General features: G+C 43.9%; 1 protein-coding gene across 1 annotated transcript in view; it reads left to right on the forward strand.

Moving 5' to 3' along the window:
• ARG1 (arginase 1) overlaps positions 1-21,761 on the forward strand; it is a 37,418-nt gene that overhangs the window by 9,685 nt on the left and 5,972 nt on the right. Inside the window, 4 exon segments of the mRNA XM_066622741.1 lie at positions 14,545-14,617; positions 15,462-15,503; positions 15,536-15,665; positions 17,142-17,324. Of these exon segments, the coding sequence (XP_066478838.1) occupies positions 14,545-14,617; positions 15,462-15,503; positions 15,536-15,665; positions 17,142-17,324 (428 nt within the window).

Consider the following 21,761-nt stretch of genomic DNA (forward strand, 5'->3'; position numbering starts at 1 on the left):
GCTGAATCTCCCCCAATGCTGTTTTTTCCCTTAAATTTTATTGTTTTACATAAAGAGAACAAAAACAAAAAAAGAGAATATAACTTTGATACATGCTTATGAATTGCTTAAAAAAAAAGGGAAAAATAATATTTATACATATACATGACCAGAGTATCTACATATCAACACTTCATGCGGCTTATGTTATTATGTCAAGGAATGGCCTCCAGATATCCTCAAATAAATCCATACGCAGTTGACGCCGATAGGCCCTTCGCTCGAATACTGATAAATGTAAAATATTGTTTGTCCCTTGGGCCCCCGCTCGATGCTGTTTGTTCCCCAGATGGCTGTTGATAGAAAACACTCACTTCAGAGGGGCAATTTTGATGGGAACATACAACAAGGGGAAACCTCCCCCTTCCACACCATGGTCCATATCAGGTTCATTGCAGGGGTAACAAGGGGCAACAACCCTGTCCTGCTCCCTTCATTCTTCCAACAGCAAGATGTTCATAAACTACCTTTGTCCACCGACCGCATTTCAGGTCTGTATTAATCTCCTCCATTAATACAGCATGCTCCTGAGACTCATTGCCCTAAATATGTACAGATGGGATGTGAAAATGCTGCTTACTGGCACGGCAACTAGTTTTAAGAGAGAAGTTCCATGAATGGCAATATTCCAGAAAGCAGTTCATGGGCCAACAGTCAAGAAAACCAGTGTGTTTTCTTCTCTTTGTCAGCTTATATTTATAGCATGCATTTTCAGTTACTTGAATTTATTGATGTTTTTTAAAAAGCAGCCCATGACGCACTGAGAGAATTAGTTAAGTACATCTTCCTTTTGTTTATGATACATGGGCTCACGTGGTTTGCAGTGTTTTGATACCAGAAAAATTTTGTATTCACAAAATGGCAGGTGCCAGTTCTGTTGCTGCTGTGTGGACTACTGAATTACAATAGTCGCTCCTTTTTTAATCTTCTCTATCAAACTGTTTACAGGCTCCATTCAAAGGGGAAGGATATGTGATTGGTATAGTAAGCTTGCGGTTGTTTATTTTATTTTATTTAGCGTACGGCATAAAATACATGGACTTGTAGATCAATTTAACTAGATCAAATGTCAATGTCCAGTTCGTCCAGCCATTCAAGGACAGAGTTACCTTCATTGAAAAAGTCAGACCATGGGCCAGTATACGCCCTCAGTTTGCAGCTAGAAACAATGTGGTATATGGTTTGGCAGGAGAACCCACAATCATACTGGGGTAGATTCTAACTCCCGTTTAAACACTGAGTACTGACTAACACCATGTAGGGTACGGATCCTGTTCAAAGTTTTCCAGTGCTGTTGAGGTAAGTCAAAACCTGGCACCTTAAGTGTAGGATCGTCTATATAACTACCCATTTCTGGGTGTTTGACTGCTTTCCATTTAGCTTTCCATTGGGCATTGATGTTAAAATTGTTGTGCAGATGTTGTGCAAGTGCCAGAGAATGCTTCCTGGATTTAAGCCTACCGACTGACAGATGAGGACGATCAGCATGTACTGGTAAAAGTGGTTGATTTTTCTATATTCTTTCACTAAAGCCTCTTGTCTCCGTAGGGCTGGTGGTGCTATGTGGCTCAAGACAGGGAGCCAACAGACAGGAGTGGGTCTTATACAGCCGCTTATGATCCTCATGGTTTCATTTATAGGGCAAGAAATAGGGCCTTCTCAGTAGTGGCACCAATGCTATGGAACTCCCTTCCCCTTGCCTTAAGAATGGCTCCCTCTCTTGAGACTTTTCTGCGAGGCCTGAAGACCCTTCTGTTTAAACAAGCCTTCTGAGTTCTTGGCCTTTTTAACATCTTTTTAAACATCTTTTAATATTTTTTACAGGCCTGATTCTTTTATGACTTGCTGCTGCTCTATGCTTTTTTTACCTGACTATTTTTTTTATCTGACTGCTGTTTTTATGATATGTGTTAATATGTTTTTATTTGTTTTAAATTATGTTTCTAATCTGTTTTAACCTGTTGTAAGCCGCCTTGAGTCCCTTTGGGGAGAAAGGCGGGGTAAAAATAAAGTTGTTGTTGTTGTTGTTGTTGTTATTTAATCTGGCATCAGTCTTGCTAGTATGACAGCTGTTCAGCCATAATGGAGCACAGTATTCTGCTATGGAGTAGATCAATCCTAATGCTGATGTTCTGAGAGTTGTGGCTGAAGCTCCCAATCTTGTTCCTATTAATTTCTGGAGTATGTTGTTGCTGGTATTGATTTTTGCGGACATGTTCTCGAGGTGTGACTTATAAGAGAGAGTTCGGTCCAAACTTACTCCAAGATATTTTGGATGAGGATTGTAAGGGAGTAGGTTGTTATTTAGATAGACTTTTGGGGCTGCATTAGCTAATTTATTGTTAAGGTGGAAGCATGTAGTCACCGTTTTGCTGATACTGGGTATTAACCTCCAGTCAGCAAAATATTTTCCCAGGATCTTGAGGTCTTCTGAGAGGAGGCCATCCAACACCTCCATGTTTTCTCCCTGCACTGCTAGAGCCAAGCCATCGGCGTATCCAAATTTACGTCCCCTTGTTAGTGGCAAGTCTGAGATGTACAGGTTAAATAGTGTGGGCGCCATTACAGAGCCTTGTGGGAGTCCATTGTTTAACCTTCTTACCTTACTTGCATTGTCCTCCATTATGATCTGGAAAGATCTGTCACTTAGCATATTGTTGACTAATTGATACAGTTTTTTACATGGGATGATGTGACACAATTTATATAGCAGACCCTCCCTCCACATGGTGTCATATGTTGCAGTTAAGTCGATAAACACAACTGTAGTTTTTAAACCTCGTTGAAAGTCAGCCTCGATATAGCCTGTCATGCTCAACACCTGATCAACTCAGCTACCATTTTGTCAAAAACCCGCTTGTTCTACAGGCTGATGTTCATCTATTATAGGGCCAATTCTGGTTATGATTAGTTTCTCCAAAAGTTTGTAGCATGAGCTCAGAAGGGCAATTAGGTGATAACTGTCTACTCTTTCTTGTGATTTACCTGGTTTCAGAACTGATATTACTTTAACTTTTTTAAATTCCAGTGGAAGATGTCCACTAGAAAGTATGTCCGAGAAGAATTTGCCACTTCCTTGTGTGTCTCCCAGAATGTATGAAACACTCAGGATGGATGCGGTTGTGATTGGGACCAACAGTCCTTATTGTGTGAGGATCCAGTTCCATTTTTTTAGTCCTGGATCTAAAGTTGTGTGTAGAGAGTAGCTAGAGGTTAGTTTTTCAGTTGTACAATTCAATTTGCCCTGACCTTTTGATGGGGATGCTGCAAAAACAGCTATATGTGGCTATATGACAACGACATTACGGGTAAAGAAGACCCCTCCATTAAACCTCATTCTGAACGGTGGGGAATAGATTCCCATTGCCCAGACCATCTTACTGATGCAGTGCTGGTTACCATGGCTACAGAGGTCCATTCCCTTTCCTTCTGATTCCTACTCTCATGCAACAGTTTTGCACTTTTTCACAAAATAAGGGTATAGCCAGAAAGGGGTAAAACATTTGCAGGACCTAAATATTTTTGAAAAATGTGTTCCCCTGTTTTGGCTCAGCTCTGTTGTAATTAAATGGAAAAAAAATGGAAAAGATGGACAAGTGGAAAAAAATGTAGAAAAATGTAGCTTATATTTCCTTAGAGAAGGTTATATTTTTCTCTAAGAAGAGAAAAATGGTGGAATTCATTTAACTAGCAGTGTGCTTAGGATTGCAGTTAGTCATTTCTACTTAACTACAGGCTCAGTTATAGAAATATAATGATGTGTGGCCTTGCCCCAAAATATATGGATTCATTACAACTCTAGAAGCTTTGCTTTTACAGTTCAGGCAATCAAGATACTGTATAGTCTTCTCTTAATTTCACTCCGTCTGCTAATTTACTTTCATTTCATGTCTGCTCTAATGTTGAACTTCAACCCAATTTTAATTCTTTCATTTGACACTCACATGCACAGCCTTTTACCCTGTCACATGAGAACGCAAGATTTGAAATATCTATGTGTTTGTTTGCAGAACACACAGATGTCACCTGTTAGTGAAGCAGCTGCTTAGTGATAAAGGTTGGATTGGAGGTTAAATTTCTGCATCCATTGATTACAAATGTTGGTCTGCTATCTTGAGTCCCCAGATGAGGCCAGACTATTTTTTTAAAATTAAAAAATAATTATTCTTATAGTGTATATGTAAAGTGGAATTCTCATCAGTAAGAAGAAGCTGAACACACAGTTATCATGCAGGTTGTAAGCATCAAATATCCTACCACAGACCAGATAGCTAATAACCCCCTAATCCTATTAGGGTCTTACACTGCTGGAACAAGCATGTGGTGTAAGCATGCCAAAGGTGAAGGGCTGGTGGGGAGGGGACACAACCCCCAGGGCCCTGGCTTCCAGCACTAAGATCTGGATTTAAGAAGGTCAGGGAAAGTGTGGGGTTTGAAAGTGAGTGAACTAGCTTGGAGGATCACATGAGTGCATGAAATATTTCTCCTTAAAATGGCTTTGTTTTAGAAGCCAGTTAACATCTAGAATGCATTTAGACCAAGCACTCAGCACGCTAGTTAGCACAAACTGTTTGCTTGTCCTTAGCAAAGGTCCTCAGAAGAGTCAAAGCATAGCTCTAGCAGGCAAGAAAGCCCACTTACTAGTCATACTGTCAGCTTGAAATAGAGATCATGATTCTTTAGTTTCCTCTCCTTCCCAGGTCAAGTCTAGCAATGAACTGTAAGCAGAAACCTTGTGCCCCATTAACCTGTGGGCAGATACAGTGCACTTTTACATGTTTAACAACTTTTTTAAAAAAATCTAATTTAAAAAAGAAAAAAAACAAACCCATGAGATCAGACCTGAATTGGAAAGTGCATGAAGTCCTGTCTTTGCTGGTATGGACAACCAGTGGTATCACTCAGGTTTGCATCACCCAGTGCCGGAGGCCAGCGCTTCACCCCCATGATGGACCTCCTCCCATGCAGTGGGTGGGTCAACACTCCAGGCAGTGGGCGTGGTGATATACCATTGCCCCACCCCACTGGTTTTTTGGATATATCTTTTGATAGAATACAGATATTTCATCGTGATATTTTTCATTGCGTTCTGCTGTAAATTACGCATTGAATGGTATATGATGGTACTATTCCTAAAAAATGTGATTTTAGCTATTTTGGTCACTAGTGGTGTTGCCCCACCCGAGGGTGTCACCTTATTAACACTATTGGTTCCATGTTGTGTCATAATAACATCTCATTGGCTCTTTGAACAATCAATCTCACTGGTCCATTTTGAATTAAGGAAATGTACTTTTTTGTTACATAAGACAGTTGCATTTTTTTCTGGTTTTTTGGCCATAACTTTTGATAGGATTGAAATATTTTGCTCTGGTTTTTTTATTGCATTCTGCTGTGAATTACACATCAAATATATGTATATATACACGCCTGATATGTTAATTGACCACAATTCCCAACTTGTGACATTCATTGACATTGCCATCCCTGGTGACCACAGGGTGGTAGAAAAGGAACATGAAAAAATAGACAAGTACCATTGGTGAACTGTGTCTAGAAACTACCCGATTGTGGATGAAACACACTAAAGTGCTGCCAATAATCGTAGGTGCACTAGAAATCATCTCTGCAAATTTTGACAACTATTTGCAACAACTGAATATACCAGCAATTACACTTGCTGAGCTGCAAAGAGCTGCTATTATTCCTACAAACCATGATCTTAGTGATTTGGGTCATTGGCGTGTGTCATCTCCCCTGTACACATCACCCAGTGCAGCCCGCACCCCCTCAGTGACGCGACTGTGGACAGTTCTTACTGCCTCCTCAGGACAGAAAAGAATTCCAAATAGTTTCATAAGGGAACTAGGATGTTCCATCTTCAGACAATTGAAATGTGTCTGTACTCTTCATTTCTTACTTCTTTGGGCTGTGTGTGAAAGAAGGAATTAAAGCACAATGCTGCTGCTTCACTGATGAATCAATTCATAATGAATTCATAATGAATCAAGTTGAAAAGCGGTATATAAATAATAATAATAATAATAATAATAATTCCATTTCTTTCTTGCTAGCAAAATGGATGGCAGAAACAGGTTCATTTCTCTGGCAATGGGGCTGAATACTGCCTGAACATTTCGGCTTATATCTCGGCTTCCAAAGCAGCTAGGAAAGGCAAGCAAGTCAGCAATCTGGGTCAGATGATGGGCAGGCTAAAATCCAGGTAAAACCCAGTGCAGTGATCCACATAATATGGCAACTCTAACTGTGAGTCATTGAGGGTGCAATCCTGGCTTTTGTTTAAGCTGGCGCAAGGGACTTTTGTTTGGCCGGCATAAAGCATGTTTGTGCCTCCTTGGAGTTGAATGGGCTGTCACAGGGACACACACCAGCCTGCAGAGGCTGCATCCAGCCTCTGCACCAACGTGGGGAGGGAGGGTTGCATCAGCTGAACTCAGCCAATGCAGGGGGTCTGAGGAGGTGGGAGGGAGACGTTCCAGGGTGGGGGACGGGTGGGCTGAGGGTGGTCCTGGAGATGGGGAGCGGGAGGCAGGGCTGGGACCCAGCTCTTATGCTGAATCCAAACCCTGTTCCCCGAGCAGCGCGGTACTTGAAGCTGCTCTGTTCTCCTCGGACTTATGGCGCTTCCTGAGGTGGCGCGTGTCCGAGGAGACCCATTGGGGCCTTGGTGGCTTACTCAGGGGTAAGGGGAGGAGTTTTCCCTTGCCTCTGGTTGAACCACTTCTGGCCCAAATCTTGCGCTGGATACTGTGTAGGCCTTCTTGCCTACCTGTTTCAGTGCAAGATAGGATTGCGCTGTAAGTGTGTGAGGAAACAAGAGGTGAAAAATCAAGTCTTGTACACATATATATGAACTAGCCTTATAGTTCTGTAGCTAAACAGGTAAAAAAAGAGTTGCCTTCCTTTAAGTGAAAATAGGACAGAAGGAAATGGCTAATATTGAACTGTTCTCTGCAATAGTAATGTCTGTAAGTAGGGCCTTTATCATGTGAAAAGGGCCTTTATCATGTGAAGTAGGGCCTTTATCATGTGTAAATTGGATTGACGATATCAGAGCTTATAGTATTTATAGTAAGATTATAGATTCCTTCCATTGTTTAGGTTGTGTTTCATGAAGCTGTTGTTTTTATAGCCTTGTTTCTTTCTGCTGAGGCTTGATAATTGGAATAAGGAAATAATGCAATCTTCTTACAAATGATTCTATCTTTTTTTGTGGTTCTATCCCCTGTATGTTGTGTTGAAGAATTATTCCTTTGTGTATTTTTCCTTTGAGATGGAATTGGGCTGGTCTTGGTTTGTCATGTCAGCCGAAATGCTGTCTTGAGTGTGAGAAGAAATATAAAAAGTTTGGTCTTTTGATGTATGAAAATACAAGAAGAGTATTTCCATTCTTGGAGCATCCCATTCTCAAAGTGGCATATCTATTTTGAATTCAACCTTTAAGCTGGCTGCAGCAATAGCTGAATAGTCTGAAAGTACAATAATTCTAAAGTATGATAACTGTAAACAGCTAGAAATCCCTTATTCACCTTTGGAAGACTGGGGTTGCAATCCTATGCACACTTTTCTTGGAGTAAGCCCCATTGAGCACAATGAGACTTACTTCTGAGTAAGCACGCATAGGAGTGCTCTCCAAGTCTACTGAATTGCTTTTGTATTTATGATTATGATGTTGGCAACCTTCAGTCTTGAAAGACTATGGTATTGCGCTCTGAATGGTGGTTCTGGAACAGCGTCTAGTGTGGCTGAAAAGGCCAATTCGGGAGTGACAATCCCTTCCACACTGGGAGCAAGTGCAGTCTGTCCCTGGTCTGTCTCCCTGGCTATGGGCCTTCCTTCTTTGCCTCTTTGCCTCAGACTGTTGGCCAAGTGTCTCTTCAAACTGGGAAAGGCCATGCTGCACAGCCTGCCTCCAAGCGGGCCGCTCAGAGGCCAGGGTTTCCCACCTGTTGAGGTCCACTCCTAAGGCCTTCAGATCCCTCTTGCAGATGTCCTTGTATTGCAGCTGTGGTCTACCTGTAGGGTGCTTTCCTTGCATGAGTTCTCCATAGAGGAGATCCTTTGGGAACTGGCCATCATCCATTCTCACGACATGACCGAGCCAACGCAGGCGTCTCTGTTTCAGTAGTGCATACATGCTAGGGATTCCAGCTCATTCCAGGACTGTTTTGTTTGGAACTTTGTCCTGCCAGGTGATGCCAAGGATGCGTATGTGGAAAGCGTTCAGTTTCCTCTCCTGTTGTGAGCGAAGAGTCCATGACTCGCTGCAGTACAGAAGTGTACTCAGGACACAAGCTCTGTAGACCTGGATCTTGGTATGTTCCGTCAGCTTCTTGTTGGACCAGACTCTCTTTGTGAGTCTGGCAAACGTGGTAGCTGCTTTACCGATGTGTTTGTTTAGCTCGGTATCAAGAGAAAGAGTGTTGGAGATTGTTGAGCCAAGGTACACAAAGTCATGGACAACCTCCAGTTCATGCACAGAGTTTGTAATGCAGGGAGGGTGAGTCCACATCCTGAACCATGACCTGTGTTTTCTTCAGGCTGATTGTCAGTCCAAAATCTTGGCAGGCCTTGCTAAAACGATCCATGAGCTGCTGGAGATCTTTGGCAGAGTGGGTAGTGACAGCTGCATCGTCGGCAAAGAGGAAGTCATGCAGACATTTGAAATCAATGAGATAAGTTCATTGATATCCAGTGAGACTACTGGTCCAATCCGATGGGCTACGTACAATGGCAGAACTTGCACTCCACTGTCATAAATGCTGTGGAGCCTTCATAAATGACACACCACTGAGAGCATCAGAGCTGCCATAAATGGTGCGCAGCTAAGAGTGTAAGAACAGCCTGTGCAAATGGCTGACAGCTCTGCATTCCTGCCACTGATCTGGCCCCATACCAGAGCAGGTAAGGTGGTTGTGGGGGTAGGCTGTGGGTGATTAGGGGATAACTGAGGTGGAGCCTATTCTCTTTATTCAGCCTGGGCCTGTCGCTCTTCTTGGACTTACACCAGCAAAAAAGCTGGCATAGGTCTGAGGAGACCTGTAGGTGACCATGAGGCAAGTATAACAGGCTTTTACTTACTTCTTGCTGCTCCCACCCCCAGAGCATGCAACAGGTGCTCTGGGGTGCCACTACATACATGGAATGGACTGATGGGGATCAGATTGGGTTGTTAGTCATGACTGACTTACTTGGGTACAACCCAATATTACCTTATCTTACTCAAGAAGATGGCTCACAGCTTGCTTCTGTCCATTCTGATATAGTGAAGACTTGTGCTTGGGGCATGTTTCCTTCCCTGCTTCTCTGCTCACGTGCCAAAAGAGGAGGTAAAATGAATTGCCCTCTGGTGAATCTCAATAACATAAGAACATAAGAACAGCCCCACTGGATCAGGCCATAGGCCCATCTAGTCCAGCTTCCTGTATCTCACAGCTGCCCACCAAATGCCCCAGGGAGCACACCAGATAACAAGAGACCTCATCCTGGTGCCCTCCCTTGCATCTGGCATTCTGACATAACCCATTTCTAAAATCAGGAGGTTGCGCATACACATCATGGCTTGTACCCCATAATGGATTTTTCCTCCAGAAACTTGTCCAATCCCCTTTTAAAGGCGTCTAGGCTAGACGCCAGCACCACATCCTGTGGCAAGGAGTTCCACAGACCGACCACACGCTGAGTAAAGAAATATTTTCTTTTGTCTGTCCTAACCCGCCCAACACTCAATTTTAGTGGATGTCCCCTGGTTCTGGTATTATGTGAGAGTGTAAAGAGCATCTCCCTATCCATTCTGTCCATGCCCTGCATAATTTTGTATGTCTCAATCATGTCCCCACTCAGGCGTCTCTTTTCTAGGCTGAAGAGGCCCAAATGCCATAGCCTTTCCTCATAAGGAAGGTGCCCCAGCCCCGTAATCATCTTAGTCGCTCTCTTTTGCACCTTTTCCATTTCCACTATGTCTTTTTTGAGATGCGGCGACCAGAACTGGACACAATACTCCAGGTGTGGCCTTACCATAGATTTGTACAACGGCATTATAATACTAGCTGTTTTGTTCTCAATACCCTTCCTAATGATCCCAAGCATAGAATTGGCCTTCTTCACTGCCGCCGCACATTGGGTCGACACTTTCATCGACCTGTCCACCACCACCCCAAGATCTCTCTCCTGATCTGTCACAGACAGCTCAGAACCCATCAGCCTATATCTAAAGTTTTGATTTTTTGCCCCAATGTGCGTGACTTTACACTTACTGACATTGAAGCGCATCTGCCATTTTGCTGCCCATTCTGCCAGTCTGGAGAGATCCTTCTGGAGCTCCTCACAATCACTTCTGGTCTTCACCACTCGGAAAAGTTTGGTGTCGTCTGCAAACTTAGCCACTTCACTGCTCAACCCTGTCTCCAGGTCATTTATGAAGAGGTTGAAAAGCACCGGTCCCAGGACAGATCCTTGGGGCACAATCTAATTGTTCAAATGGCTTGACTATATTTTAATTCATGCTTTGAGTAATCCATTGTCTTTAATAGACTTGCAGATGACCTACTTCTTCCTGAAAGCACTGAAAAAGATAATTTATATTTTAATAAGTAGACCTGATCTAATTATCCCAGGGAGCCTTGATTTGTAAACAACTACAGAGTAAACTCCAAAGCTACTGATGCAATGATAAACTCATAGCCCAGGAAATGGTTGATGAGAACACACTATACCCTGAATTGAATCATTAGGAAAGAAATATTTTAAAATGTTTCTGCTGCATTAGTGTTGTCCTGGAAAGAAGATTCCCTTAATCCAGGGACTTGCACGCATTTATTCTAGGGTGTACACAGAACTTGGTCTTGTACACTGACAGTGCAATCCTCTGTATGCTTACTTCAAAGTAAGTTCCATTGTATTCAATGGGGTATGCTCTCAGGTAAGTATGCATAGGATTGCAGTCTAAATCATTTTTAGATTATGTATTAAAAGCATGGGGGGGGGGCAATGGGATTGCCTATGTGAGGGGTGTCAAACTCATTTCACACCGATGGCCAAACAGCATTCATTATGTCTACTGAGGGCCAGAAGTGATGTCATTAGGAAGGAAGTGATGTCATTAAACAGGTCATAACCAAAAATAAGCACTTTTTCCTCATTTAGGAACTCATTAACTGCAAATGACAGAAGAGAAAGTATACAAATCTCGATCATATTTCAAGACACGGGAGAGCCCAATTTTCATGTGGGCTGCCCTTTCAGCAGTAACACCTCAGCACTGCTCAGCAGCTGAGAGCCTGAGGGTCAGATAAAAAGGTTCTGTGGGCCACATCCAGCCCCTGGGCCTTATGTTTGACACCCCTGGCCTATGCTGTCCCCGTTCCCAATCTCCATGATTGGTCTCCGGACCTTTGCTGCGATGGTATACTGTCCACCAGACCTACTTCTGTTAATGGAATGATTTATCTGTATTTATCTAGGGGTGCTTATACCCTGCATTTCTTCCTCCAAGGTGGCTTGCATCATTACAACACAATAACTGGACTTTAAATATACAAGTAAAAACAAATCCCAGTCAACTCAACTGAATAAAAGAAACTGATGTGAAGAGCAGGGAGAATGTAAACCAGAGGGATGAAAATTAACAGAACATCTCCTTAAACAAAAAATGCTCACTAGGTGATGAAAATCACCATTGAGAGGGCCCAAATGTCCCTGCAGTTGCAGGGACAATTTGAAAGGTGTTCCAAAGCCTGACAAACAAGGCCCTGTCACAAGTCATTGTCCCCGAGTCTCAGAAAGAGGGGAAATATGGAGTAGGGCTGCCTGATGTTTGTTTATTTTATTTGAAAAATTTATGTCCGGCCTTTCCCATGCCACAGCAAATGCCCAAGGTGACTTACAAAGCTCCATCATAAAAATACAATATATCACAACAGTGAACAGTAAAAACATCAAAATTGAGCATTAAAACTTTAATCTTAACATTAAACCCCAAAACATTGAAGACATCAAACAGAGCAAAGCAAAATCCAACACAGATCAACGAGCCATTGGTAGGGGGAGAAAATTAGTTCAGGGAAGCAATCAAGCCACAGCACTATTACAGAGGCAAAGCGGGCAACCCCCCCCACCCATCAACAAAAAGCCAGATGAAGCAGGTATGTTTTGAGTCCTCACTGAAAAGCTGTGAAGGAGGGAGTAGTTCTTAATTCCCTTAGAAGGAATTCCATAATAGCGGCACCACTACAGAGAAGGCTTGCCCCTGAGTCACCACCTCTCTAACTTGGGACAGAGGGAGTACTTGAAAGAGAGCCTCTTCAGATGACCTAAGAGGATAAGCTGGAATGTATGAAAGGAGGCGGTCTTTCAGATAGCCTGGACCCAAATCATGGAGGGCCTTAAATGTTAGAACTAGCACCTTGAATTGGGACTAGAAGCGAATAGGCAGCCAGTGTAGCTGCTGGAGCAATGGTCCAACAGAGTTAAATTGTCTAGTCCAGTGTTTCTCTAGCTGTGGGTTGGGACCCACTAGGTGGGTCGCAAGACAATTTCAGGTGGGTCCCCATTCATTTCAATATTTTATTTTTAATATATTAGAATTGATGCTACCATGATATGTGACTGCATTTGGGGAAATGTTATAGACCTGTACTTTTAACAAACTACTATGTATATTCTTTTAACAATTATAGTAAAGGTAACTTACTCCTCGGTAAGTGTAGGCAGGATTGCATCCTAGGATAGTTAAAAATATTCCTGCTTGATGATGTCAATTCCGGTCATGACATCACTTCCGGTGTGTCCAGACAGATTCTCACTCTGTCCCAGTGGGTCCTAGTGCTAAATGCGTGAGAACCGTTGGTCTAGTCCCTATAACCACCCTGGCTGCTGCATTCTGCACTCATTGTAGCTTCTGAATCTCCTCAAGGGTAGCCCCACATATAGTGCATTGCAGAGCCCAATCTTGAAGTCACTAAGGCACAGATGAACAACTGTGGCCAGGTCTATTCGGCTCATTTCATGTTAACATCTAGTTTGGCCCTTCCTGCATGCTTTGAATTGCTTAGAATAGGCCTGAAAAGTTAGATCTGATTCTGCTGAAATGTTGTCACTGCAGTGGGTCATCATGTGAATATGACAAGAGAGGATCTGCCCTCCCCCACCTGAGCCAGAGGCTGCCCCCCCCAATGTGAAGAATTTCCCCTGCAGCGAATTTGCTCTGCAGAGAAGGGAAGCAATGCCAGTGAACAGGGCTGAAAAGAAAATTCTCACAATATGTTTACCCTCTAGAATAAATCTTTCTACCTGAAAACTGAAAGAGGAAAGACATTTAGTGCAGCCCTAAATCAAAGTGCATATAATCTGATGTGAACCTTTATGTGCGCTATACCTGTGTGTGCTTCCAATTCATTTCAGGGAAAGTGGGGCAGCTCCCTTTGTGCACGTGGAGCTGCACCTGCCACTTGAAGTGAATGGGAAGGTCCTTGAAAGCCGGGAGACACCATGTGTGCCTTGGGTTCTGCTGTCCATAAAGGACTGCTGGATTGGGGGCATTAATGTTCTGTGGGAAGGAACTTCATTACTTTTTTACTACAATTTTTTACAATTACTACAATATTACTTTTATTTCTTTTATGTCTGCCTAACATAAGAATAATAACAGGTATTTATATAACCACCTTTCTGGCCAATGGATTGCTCATTTTGGCTTTATTCAAAGTGGTTTCCATGGACAGGCTTTCTCTAAACCCTCGAAGGAGTTTTTACAATAGACAGAGAAGTTCTATCTTTCACAAACTGACTACATTCCAGGTGGATCTTCTCATAGTCTGATCACATTCTGGCTGCTGTCTTCTGCCTCACAAAGAGCTTCAGAACCAGCTTCTTTTGGCTGTCATCCAAAAGTGCTCTGTTCAGCTTGTCAGGGTCTTGCCAGTCCTGGGATTTCCATGAACAGGTGACCTTCAGATGATATCTTCAGGCAGCTCTACGCTCTCTAGACCAAACCTTCTGCCCATACAGTAGTGAAAGAACCAAGAGTTCCTTGCCTGAGAAATAATGATAACCCAACTCCTGGCATATTGTCCTGCCACAGCATTACCCCCAGTGCTTTCCTCACCCGAAAGCCCCAGGCAGTTTGTCGTCTATAATGTTTCTTTTCTTGATTGCTGCAAATTATCATCAGTCAAAAATTAATTAGTCAACAATCAATGGTGGCTGCAGTCCAGTAAGCCCATTTATATGAGCACATAGTTTGCCTTTTGTTTTGATGCTTGACTTACAGCACTTACAGTGCAGGGATGACATTTGCTCTGCCAAAACAAATAGCTTGGAACGTGAGTTCATGAGTTGTGCTCGTGATCCAGGCAGGCATGCTCCTCTGGAGTGCAGCTTATGAACTTACCTGCTTTCTAGAACAAGAACTGTTTTGATCTATCCATCCTTTTTTTCTGCAAGGTTGCTATCAATGCAATGGCTTAACTTATTATTTTTTGCCAGTTAAAGGAAAGGGTGGAAGACGGCCCAGCCGTGTTGAGAGGAGCTGGTTTGGTTGATCACCTGAAAACACAAGGTAATTTTTCCAGTGAAAAATACTGTGGACCGTTGTAGGTTATATTGTATTTATCCTAACCAATGCTGGTGCAGTGGGACTGCCAGGCCAATGCTGCACCCAGTGTTGAATTCAAGCAGGCAGGAGGTCTCCTCAGGGCTTTACCCCCTTCATGGGTGGACTGACTCTGAGAGACCATGAAAAAGAACCTGGGTACAAATCCCTCTTCATTCTCATGCTGTCTGCCTTGGCCACCATCCCCTGCCCTGAAGGCTTACAAGGCTAACATTTCTGAGCTCCTTAGAAGAGGGGCAACACAAGATATATGAATGACATAGAGTTGCTCAACATGGAGCCACAAGACAGAGGAAGTCTGTTTTATGAAAGAAGATATTTGATGGCTAAACTGAAAAAAGTAAAAATCCAGTTTATTTAGTATAATTGCAATGTTAATGTTTGCAGAATGCTTTTTGAGGGTGTGTTGAGTAGTACAGTGCTTTACCTGTAGTATCTTGATGCAATTCCTACAATAAACATATAAGGTGATTTTATCCCTCTATTGCCAATGGGGGTAGTGAGGCTTAGGGGGAGGAGCCTATCAAGGGGTTTCATGGCTGTGGACCTGCAACAGAGAACTCTTGATCCACAGTTCAGTCTCTTTGCCACTATCAGTATAAAAACTAAGCAGTATAAAAACTATTTTATAAAAAAAGTATTTTATAGCAGTATAAAAACTAAGCCAAACATAGGATTAAGAAATAAAACAAGCAGGCCAACGTTTTGAATCTGTCCAACTTCTTCAACATGTTTTTGTGTGTTCATTCATTTTGAACATGCAGAAACCAATATTTGATGTGTTTACCAGGGTGTGAGGTTAATGATTATGGAAATCTGCAGTTTGATGTCAGTCCCTGTGGTAACCTGTTCCACAAAACAAAGAATCTGATCTCAGATTCTTTGTTTAGTGGAATAGGTTACCACTGGGAATGGCAAATGAAATGCTAGCCAGTGCCGTTCAAGAAGCGAAGCAGTATGGATGAACCTCACTCAGTCTTGGTGGAGATCACAGGTATTTGTTAATAGGGAATGAGGCCAGGGGAATGGACATTGCTGAAATTGTACTAACTTGGCACTTGGGTTCAGTATCGGAGTTCATTCTTTTTTTGAATCCTGATCCAAATCTTCTGGTGGACATTCACTCTGCCAGTCCATTACAGGGACTGAGACAACTGTATATACTTCACATATCCTTGTCCAGCCCTTCCCCTTCTGCTTGGTCAAGGATCATGTAGTGCATTATTTGACTGAATGGCTGCAGGGTATGAGACAAATGCACAGTACTCCCATTCCCTGTAACAGCCTGAGATGCTGAATGCCTATGTGCTTATGCTGTAGAGGGAAGGAGAAGTTATGCCCTATGCTGTGGGAGTCCTCTATATGAAGCTTTACCTGCAGCAGATTAGATTGATCAAAACAAAGCTGAGTGTGGTGTATTGGACTACTTGGATATTGGAAATTGGGTTTAAATCCCCACAAGATTTTTGCATGGCCTTTGGCAATGATGTTCTCTCTTTCACCCCAGCCTAGCGTATATAGTGTGTACTCCCAAACTGTTTCCATCCTTTTCAATCAAACCATCTGTCTGCATTTGATATTTAAATAAGTGGAGCAGGCATGCACAAAAATTATTTGGGCCTTTAACTGGGCAATTGACAGTTTTGAGAGCGGGCAGATGGATTTTATGCAAAAATCTGCTTCTTGGGTCCAGTAAAAACAAGCATGTTGACTGGCTTGAGAAGAGTTGAATATGGGGAGTTGTGTAACCAGTGAAGAGCTGACATGTTTGAGGTCACAGAACATTGGAGCAATGAAAGAGGAACTGCATGGGTTTGAAAGGAGACTGACAAAATGCTGCTTATACTCCAGTGCCCAAAGACCCCCCTCTGTAATACTGGCAATACATATGCTGGCCCAGTGATTTTCAACCTTTTTCGTCTCATGGCACACTGACAAGGTACTAAAATTGTCAAGGCACACCATCAGTTTTTGGACAATTGACAAGGCACACCTTGCTGTTGGTGGGGGGCTCATATCCTCAATGGTCCTATTAATAAATGACTCTCCACCAAACTCCCGCGGCACACCTGGGGACCATTCGTGGCACACCAGTGTGCCACAGCACAGTGGTTGAAAATGGCTGTGCTGGCCACAGACAAATATGACATTTCCAGTGCACACATCCCAAGAAGTATTTCATTTTTGTTAAGTACACAATAGGGTTGAATCATAAGCTGTGCCAGTGGCAGGAAGATCAGGCAAGTGAACTTTCCACATCATAGCAACCCTGTGACCTCCAAATTCTGCTCCTACAGGCTGGGAACTCCCTGGAACAGAAGGATTATGGGACATGGCAGTTTGAGGGGAGGGGAGGGGAGGTGGGGAAGTACCAAAAATTACTCTTCCTTGTAGGGACAGAAATGCTTTCCACTGGTGCACTATACTGCATAGTAGAGCCACTTTCTTATGCTTGTCTTTGCTTACGTAGGCTGGCAGTTGGGACAATCTCTGGGCATGCTGCAATTCATCCTGACCTCTGCTTAATTTGGTTTGATGCTCCCACAGACATCAACACCACCTTAACGTCTCCAAGTACCCACCTGCATGGTCAGCTGCTGGGTTTCCTCATAAAGAAACTTAAGGAGAAGGGAATGGAACCATCTCTGCTTTGGCAATCCTAGTACTACCCTTCTGTTGGACAGCCACTTGATTGGCTCCAGTCTGAACACATGACTCTCTTGACTGTTTTTTCTCTAATCTGAACCACTTACAGCTCAGACACCTCAGCCTGAAAAAGAGTTCTGTGACATCTTTGGTTTGCACATCTAAGCAACCAAGACTTCATATTTAGGAGTGAAATATCATGTAGCCTTAACTGTTTAGATATCTGGTCGTAAATTGAGGTGGTTTTGGTTAATCAATGAGACCGACTCTATATTACTGGCCAAGTGGGAATCTGAGAGGGTTGGGAAATCACTGTTCTTAAATAGGCTTTAGTTCAGACCAGCAGACATATTAATTTCATGGAAAGTAATTATATTGGATGCTGATCAGATAGCCCAATCCTATAATGCCCTGCTTGTAATTATAGTGGAAATAGGTCCTCTTTTCAGATCAGAGAAAAAGCTATAAGATGGCCTTCAAATAATAGTGGTTGTACAAGGGATCCCCTATCAGGATCAATGTACACATTACCATGGCAATGATGCTTCCAGATGTAAAATCTCTGCCAGTGGTCAAGACACCACCTTGCGACTGCAGTGGCTGCAAACGGGAACCCTGCACATCACCAAATTCATGTGGTTAGTCACATGGCTGAAGCAATGAACATAACTGTTGCTTGTATTAATTATGACTTAGTCATAAAGAAGCCATTGTTTCAAGACAAATCATGTCACCATGGTAATGTGACTCAAGGCCCACAGTCCCTGTCTTTGCAGGAATGGCAACAACATGGTTATGGGTTATCTTTGAATCACAACTATTCCCTTGGCCCTGGACCGGCCTTGTCATGATAAAGCTAGTGCCTGCCACCGCGTGAGCCTCTCTGCGGAAGTGCGCGTGGCCTCTGGGAAACCAAGTGCCTCAGGAACAAAGTGCCAGGTAAGGCACTGCGAATTTAGCCTTGGTGTGAGTTCAGCAGCAGGGCAAGGAAGCAAAGGCCCCAGACACCGCCCTCCTCTTCCCTTGAGAAGAGGGCAGTAAACCAGTGAAGGGTTTTTAAGTACCCCTAAACAAACGAACAAAAAACCCCCAAAACTATGCAGTCAGACAGCCAGCAGCAGGGTGAGGGCTATCCAGTGTTTTGCATCAAGTGCCACATGTATGACTATATGCTTCTGGGGCATAAGTCATGGGTGTGTCCTCGGTGCAAGGAGCTCCAGGGACTCAGGGAACACGTCTGCTCCCTTGAAGCTTTGGTGGCCGACCTGGAGAAGCAGAGGCAGGCAGAGAAGGACCGAGGGGAGACTTCGGGGGACAATCAGGCTTTGTCCCAACCTCAGGCGTTCAGCTCCTCAGCTGTCCAGGTGGGAAGTTTCAGGGCTGGAGGACGTCATCCTGGAGAGGAGGGAATCAATCCCCTAGGGGGGACCCCTTCTCCAGGGGACGGGCCCGTATCCGAACGCACTCAGGATACTCCTCGGTGGGAGGGGGGGTCAGGGGTTTCTTGTAGTGGGGGATTCAATTATTAGAAACATAGAGAGAGGGGTTTGCGATGGATGTGAGGACAGCATGGCAACATGCCTGCCTGGTGCGAAGGTTGTGGACATCACTTCTCATCTAGACAGGCTGGTAGACAGTGCTGGGGAGGAGGTAGCAGTTGTGATGCATGTCGGCACCAATGATGTGGGCAAGTGTAGTCGGGAGGTCCTGGAGGCCAAATTTAGGCTATTAGGTAGGAAGCTGAAAGCCAGAACCTCAAGGGTAGCCTTCTCAGAAGTGCTACCTGTTCCACGCGCAGGGCCAGCTAGGCAGGCGGAGATCAGGGGTCTCAATACATGGATGAAACGGTGGTGTAGGGAGGAGGGGTTTAGATTCATTAGGCACTGGGGAATGTTTTGGGACAAGCGGGGCCTGTACAAGAGGGACGGGCTTCACTTGAACCAGAATGGAACCAGACTGCTGGCGCATAACATTAAAAAGGTGGCAGAGCAGCTTTAAAACTGATCCCTGGGGGAAGGCCGACAGGAGCCAAGTGGCATCCGGTTCAGGACTCCTCATCCCTATGGGATGAGGATGGGGAGGTTAGAGAACAACAAGGTAATGGCAGAGTAGAAGAAATTGAGAATGGTAGCATGATGGGATGTGATAGATGGTTTGGCACAATGAGAGGATGCAGATACAAAGGAGCTAATAAGCAGTCCATCGTGGGGCATTCCATGTACAAATGCTTTTATGCAAATGCCTGAAGTCTCTGAGCAAAGATGGGAGAACGAACGTTTGGTGACGACAGAAAACATTGACATAGTGGGCATAACGGAAACCTGGTGGAATGCGGAGAATCAGTGGGATACTGCAATCCTGGGCTATAAACTCTACAGGAGGGACAGGGAAGGGCATGTTGGAGGTGGGGTGGCCGTTTATGTTAAGGAAGGGATAGAATCCAGCAAAGTAGAGATTGAAGGTGGGTCCGACTCCACCGTAGAATCTCTGTGGGTTAAATTACCAGGCCTGAGGAGCGATGTAATACTGGGGGCGTACTATAGAAACCGGAAGGGGACCTTGAAATGAGGAAACAGATCAGGGAGGTGACAAGGAGGGACAGGGTTGTAATCATGGGGGACTTCAATTATCCTCATATAGACTGGGTAAATTTGTGTTCTGGTCACAAAAAGGAGACCGGATTCCTTGACATGCTAAATGACTGTGCCTTAGAGCAGCTAGTCATAACCCTTATGTGTAACCTGTGTTGTACCTACCCTAAGTAAAACCTATTCCCTTTCCTGTATCTGTAATAAATAAATTATATATATATATATATATATATAAGAGCAGCTAGTCATGGAGCCCATCAGAGGGCAGGTGACTCTGGATTTAATATTGTGTGGTACACAGGACCTGGTTAGAGATGTCAGTGTTACTGAGCCATTGGGGAACAGTGATCATGCTGCAATCCGTTTCAACATGCACGTCGGGGGAAGAATATTGGGCAAATCTCTCACAAAAACCCTTGACTTCCGACGAGCGGACTTTCCTCAAATGAGGAGGCTGGTTAGGTTGAAAGGGAAGGTAAAAAGAGTCCAATCTCTCCAGAGTGCATGGAGGCTGCTTAAAACAACAGTAATAGAGACCCAGCAGATGTGTATACCGCAAAGGCAGAAGGGCTCCACTAAGTCCAGGAGGGTGCCTGCATGGCTAACCAGCCAAGTTAGAGAGGCCGCAAAGGACAAGGAAGCTTCCTTCCATAAATGGAAGTCTTGCCCTAATGAGGAGAATAAGGAGACTGTGGCAAAAGAAATGTAAGATGATGATACGGGAGGCCAAGCGAGACTATGAGGAACGCATGGCCAGCAACATTAAGGGGAATAATAAAAGCTTCAAATATGTTAGAAGCAGGAAACCCGCCAGAGAAGCGGTTGGCCCTCTGGATGGTGAGGGAGGGAAAGGGGAGATAAAAGGAGACTTAGATACGGCAGAGAAAATAAATGAGTGAATTGCATCTGTCTTCATGGCAGAAGACCTCAGGCAAATACCGCTGCCTGAATGGCCTCTCCTGATCAAGGAATTAAGTCAGATAGAGGCTGAAAGAGAAGATGTTTCAGACCTCATTGATAAATTAAAGATCAATAAGTCACCGGGCCCTGATGGCATCCACCCAAGAGTTATTAAGGAATTGAAGAATGAAGTTGCTGATTTCTTGACTAGAATATGCAACTTGTCCCTCAAAACAGCCACGTTTTGGTGCCAGAGGACTGGAGGATAGCAAATGTCATCTTTCCCGATCTTTAAAAAGGGAAAGGGGGGACCCTGGAAACTATAGGCTGGTCAGCCTAACATCTATACCTGGTAAGATGGTGGAATGCCTCATCAAAGATAGAATCTCAAAACAAATAGACGAACAGGCCTTGCTGTGGGAGAATCAGCATGGCTTCTGTAAGGGTAAGTCTTGCCTCATGAACCTTATAGAATTCTTTGAAAAGGTCAACAGGCATGTGGATACGGGAGAACCCGTAGACATTCTATATCTGGACTTTCTAGAAGGCATTCGACATGGTCCCTCACCAAAGTCTACTAAAAAAACTCCACAGTCAGTGAATTAGAGGGCAGATCCTCTCCTGGATTGACACCTGGCTGAAGACCAGGAAACAGAGAGTGGGTGTCAATGGGCAATTTTCACAATGGAGAGAGGGAGAAAAGTGGTGTGCCCCAAGGATCTGTCCTCGGACCGGTGCTTTTCAACCTGGACCTGGAGACAAGGTTGAGCAGTGAGGTGCCTAAGTTTGAAGATGACACCAAACTTTTCCGAGCGGTGAAGACCAGAAGTGATTGTGAGGAGCTCCAGAAGGATCTCTCCAAACTGGCAGAATGGGCAGCAAAATGGCAGATGCGTTTCAATGTAAGTAAGTGTAAAGTCATGCACATTGGGGCAAAAAATCCAAACCACATA

This window comes from Tiliqua scincoides, chromosome 1 (genome assembly GCF_035046505.1).
Source record: "Tiliqua scincoides isolate rTilSci1 chromosome 1, rTilSci1.hap2, whole genome shotgun sequence".
Lineage (NCBI taxonomy): Eukaryota > Metazoa > Chordata > Lepidosauria > Squamata > Scincidae > Tiliqua > Tiliqua scincoides.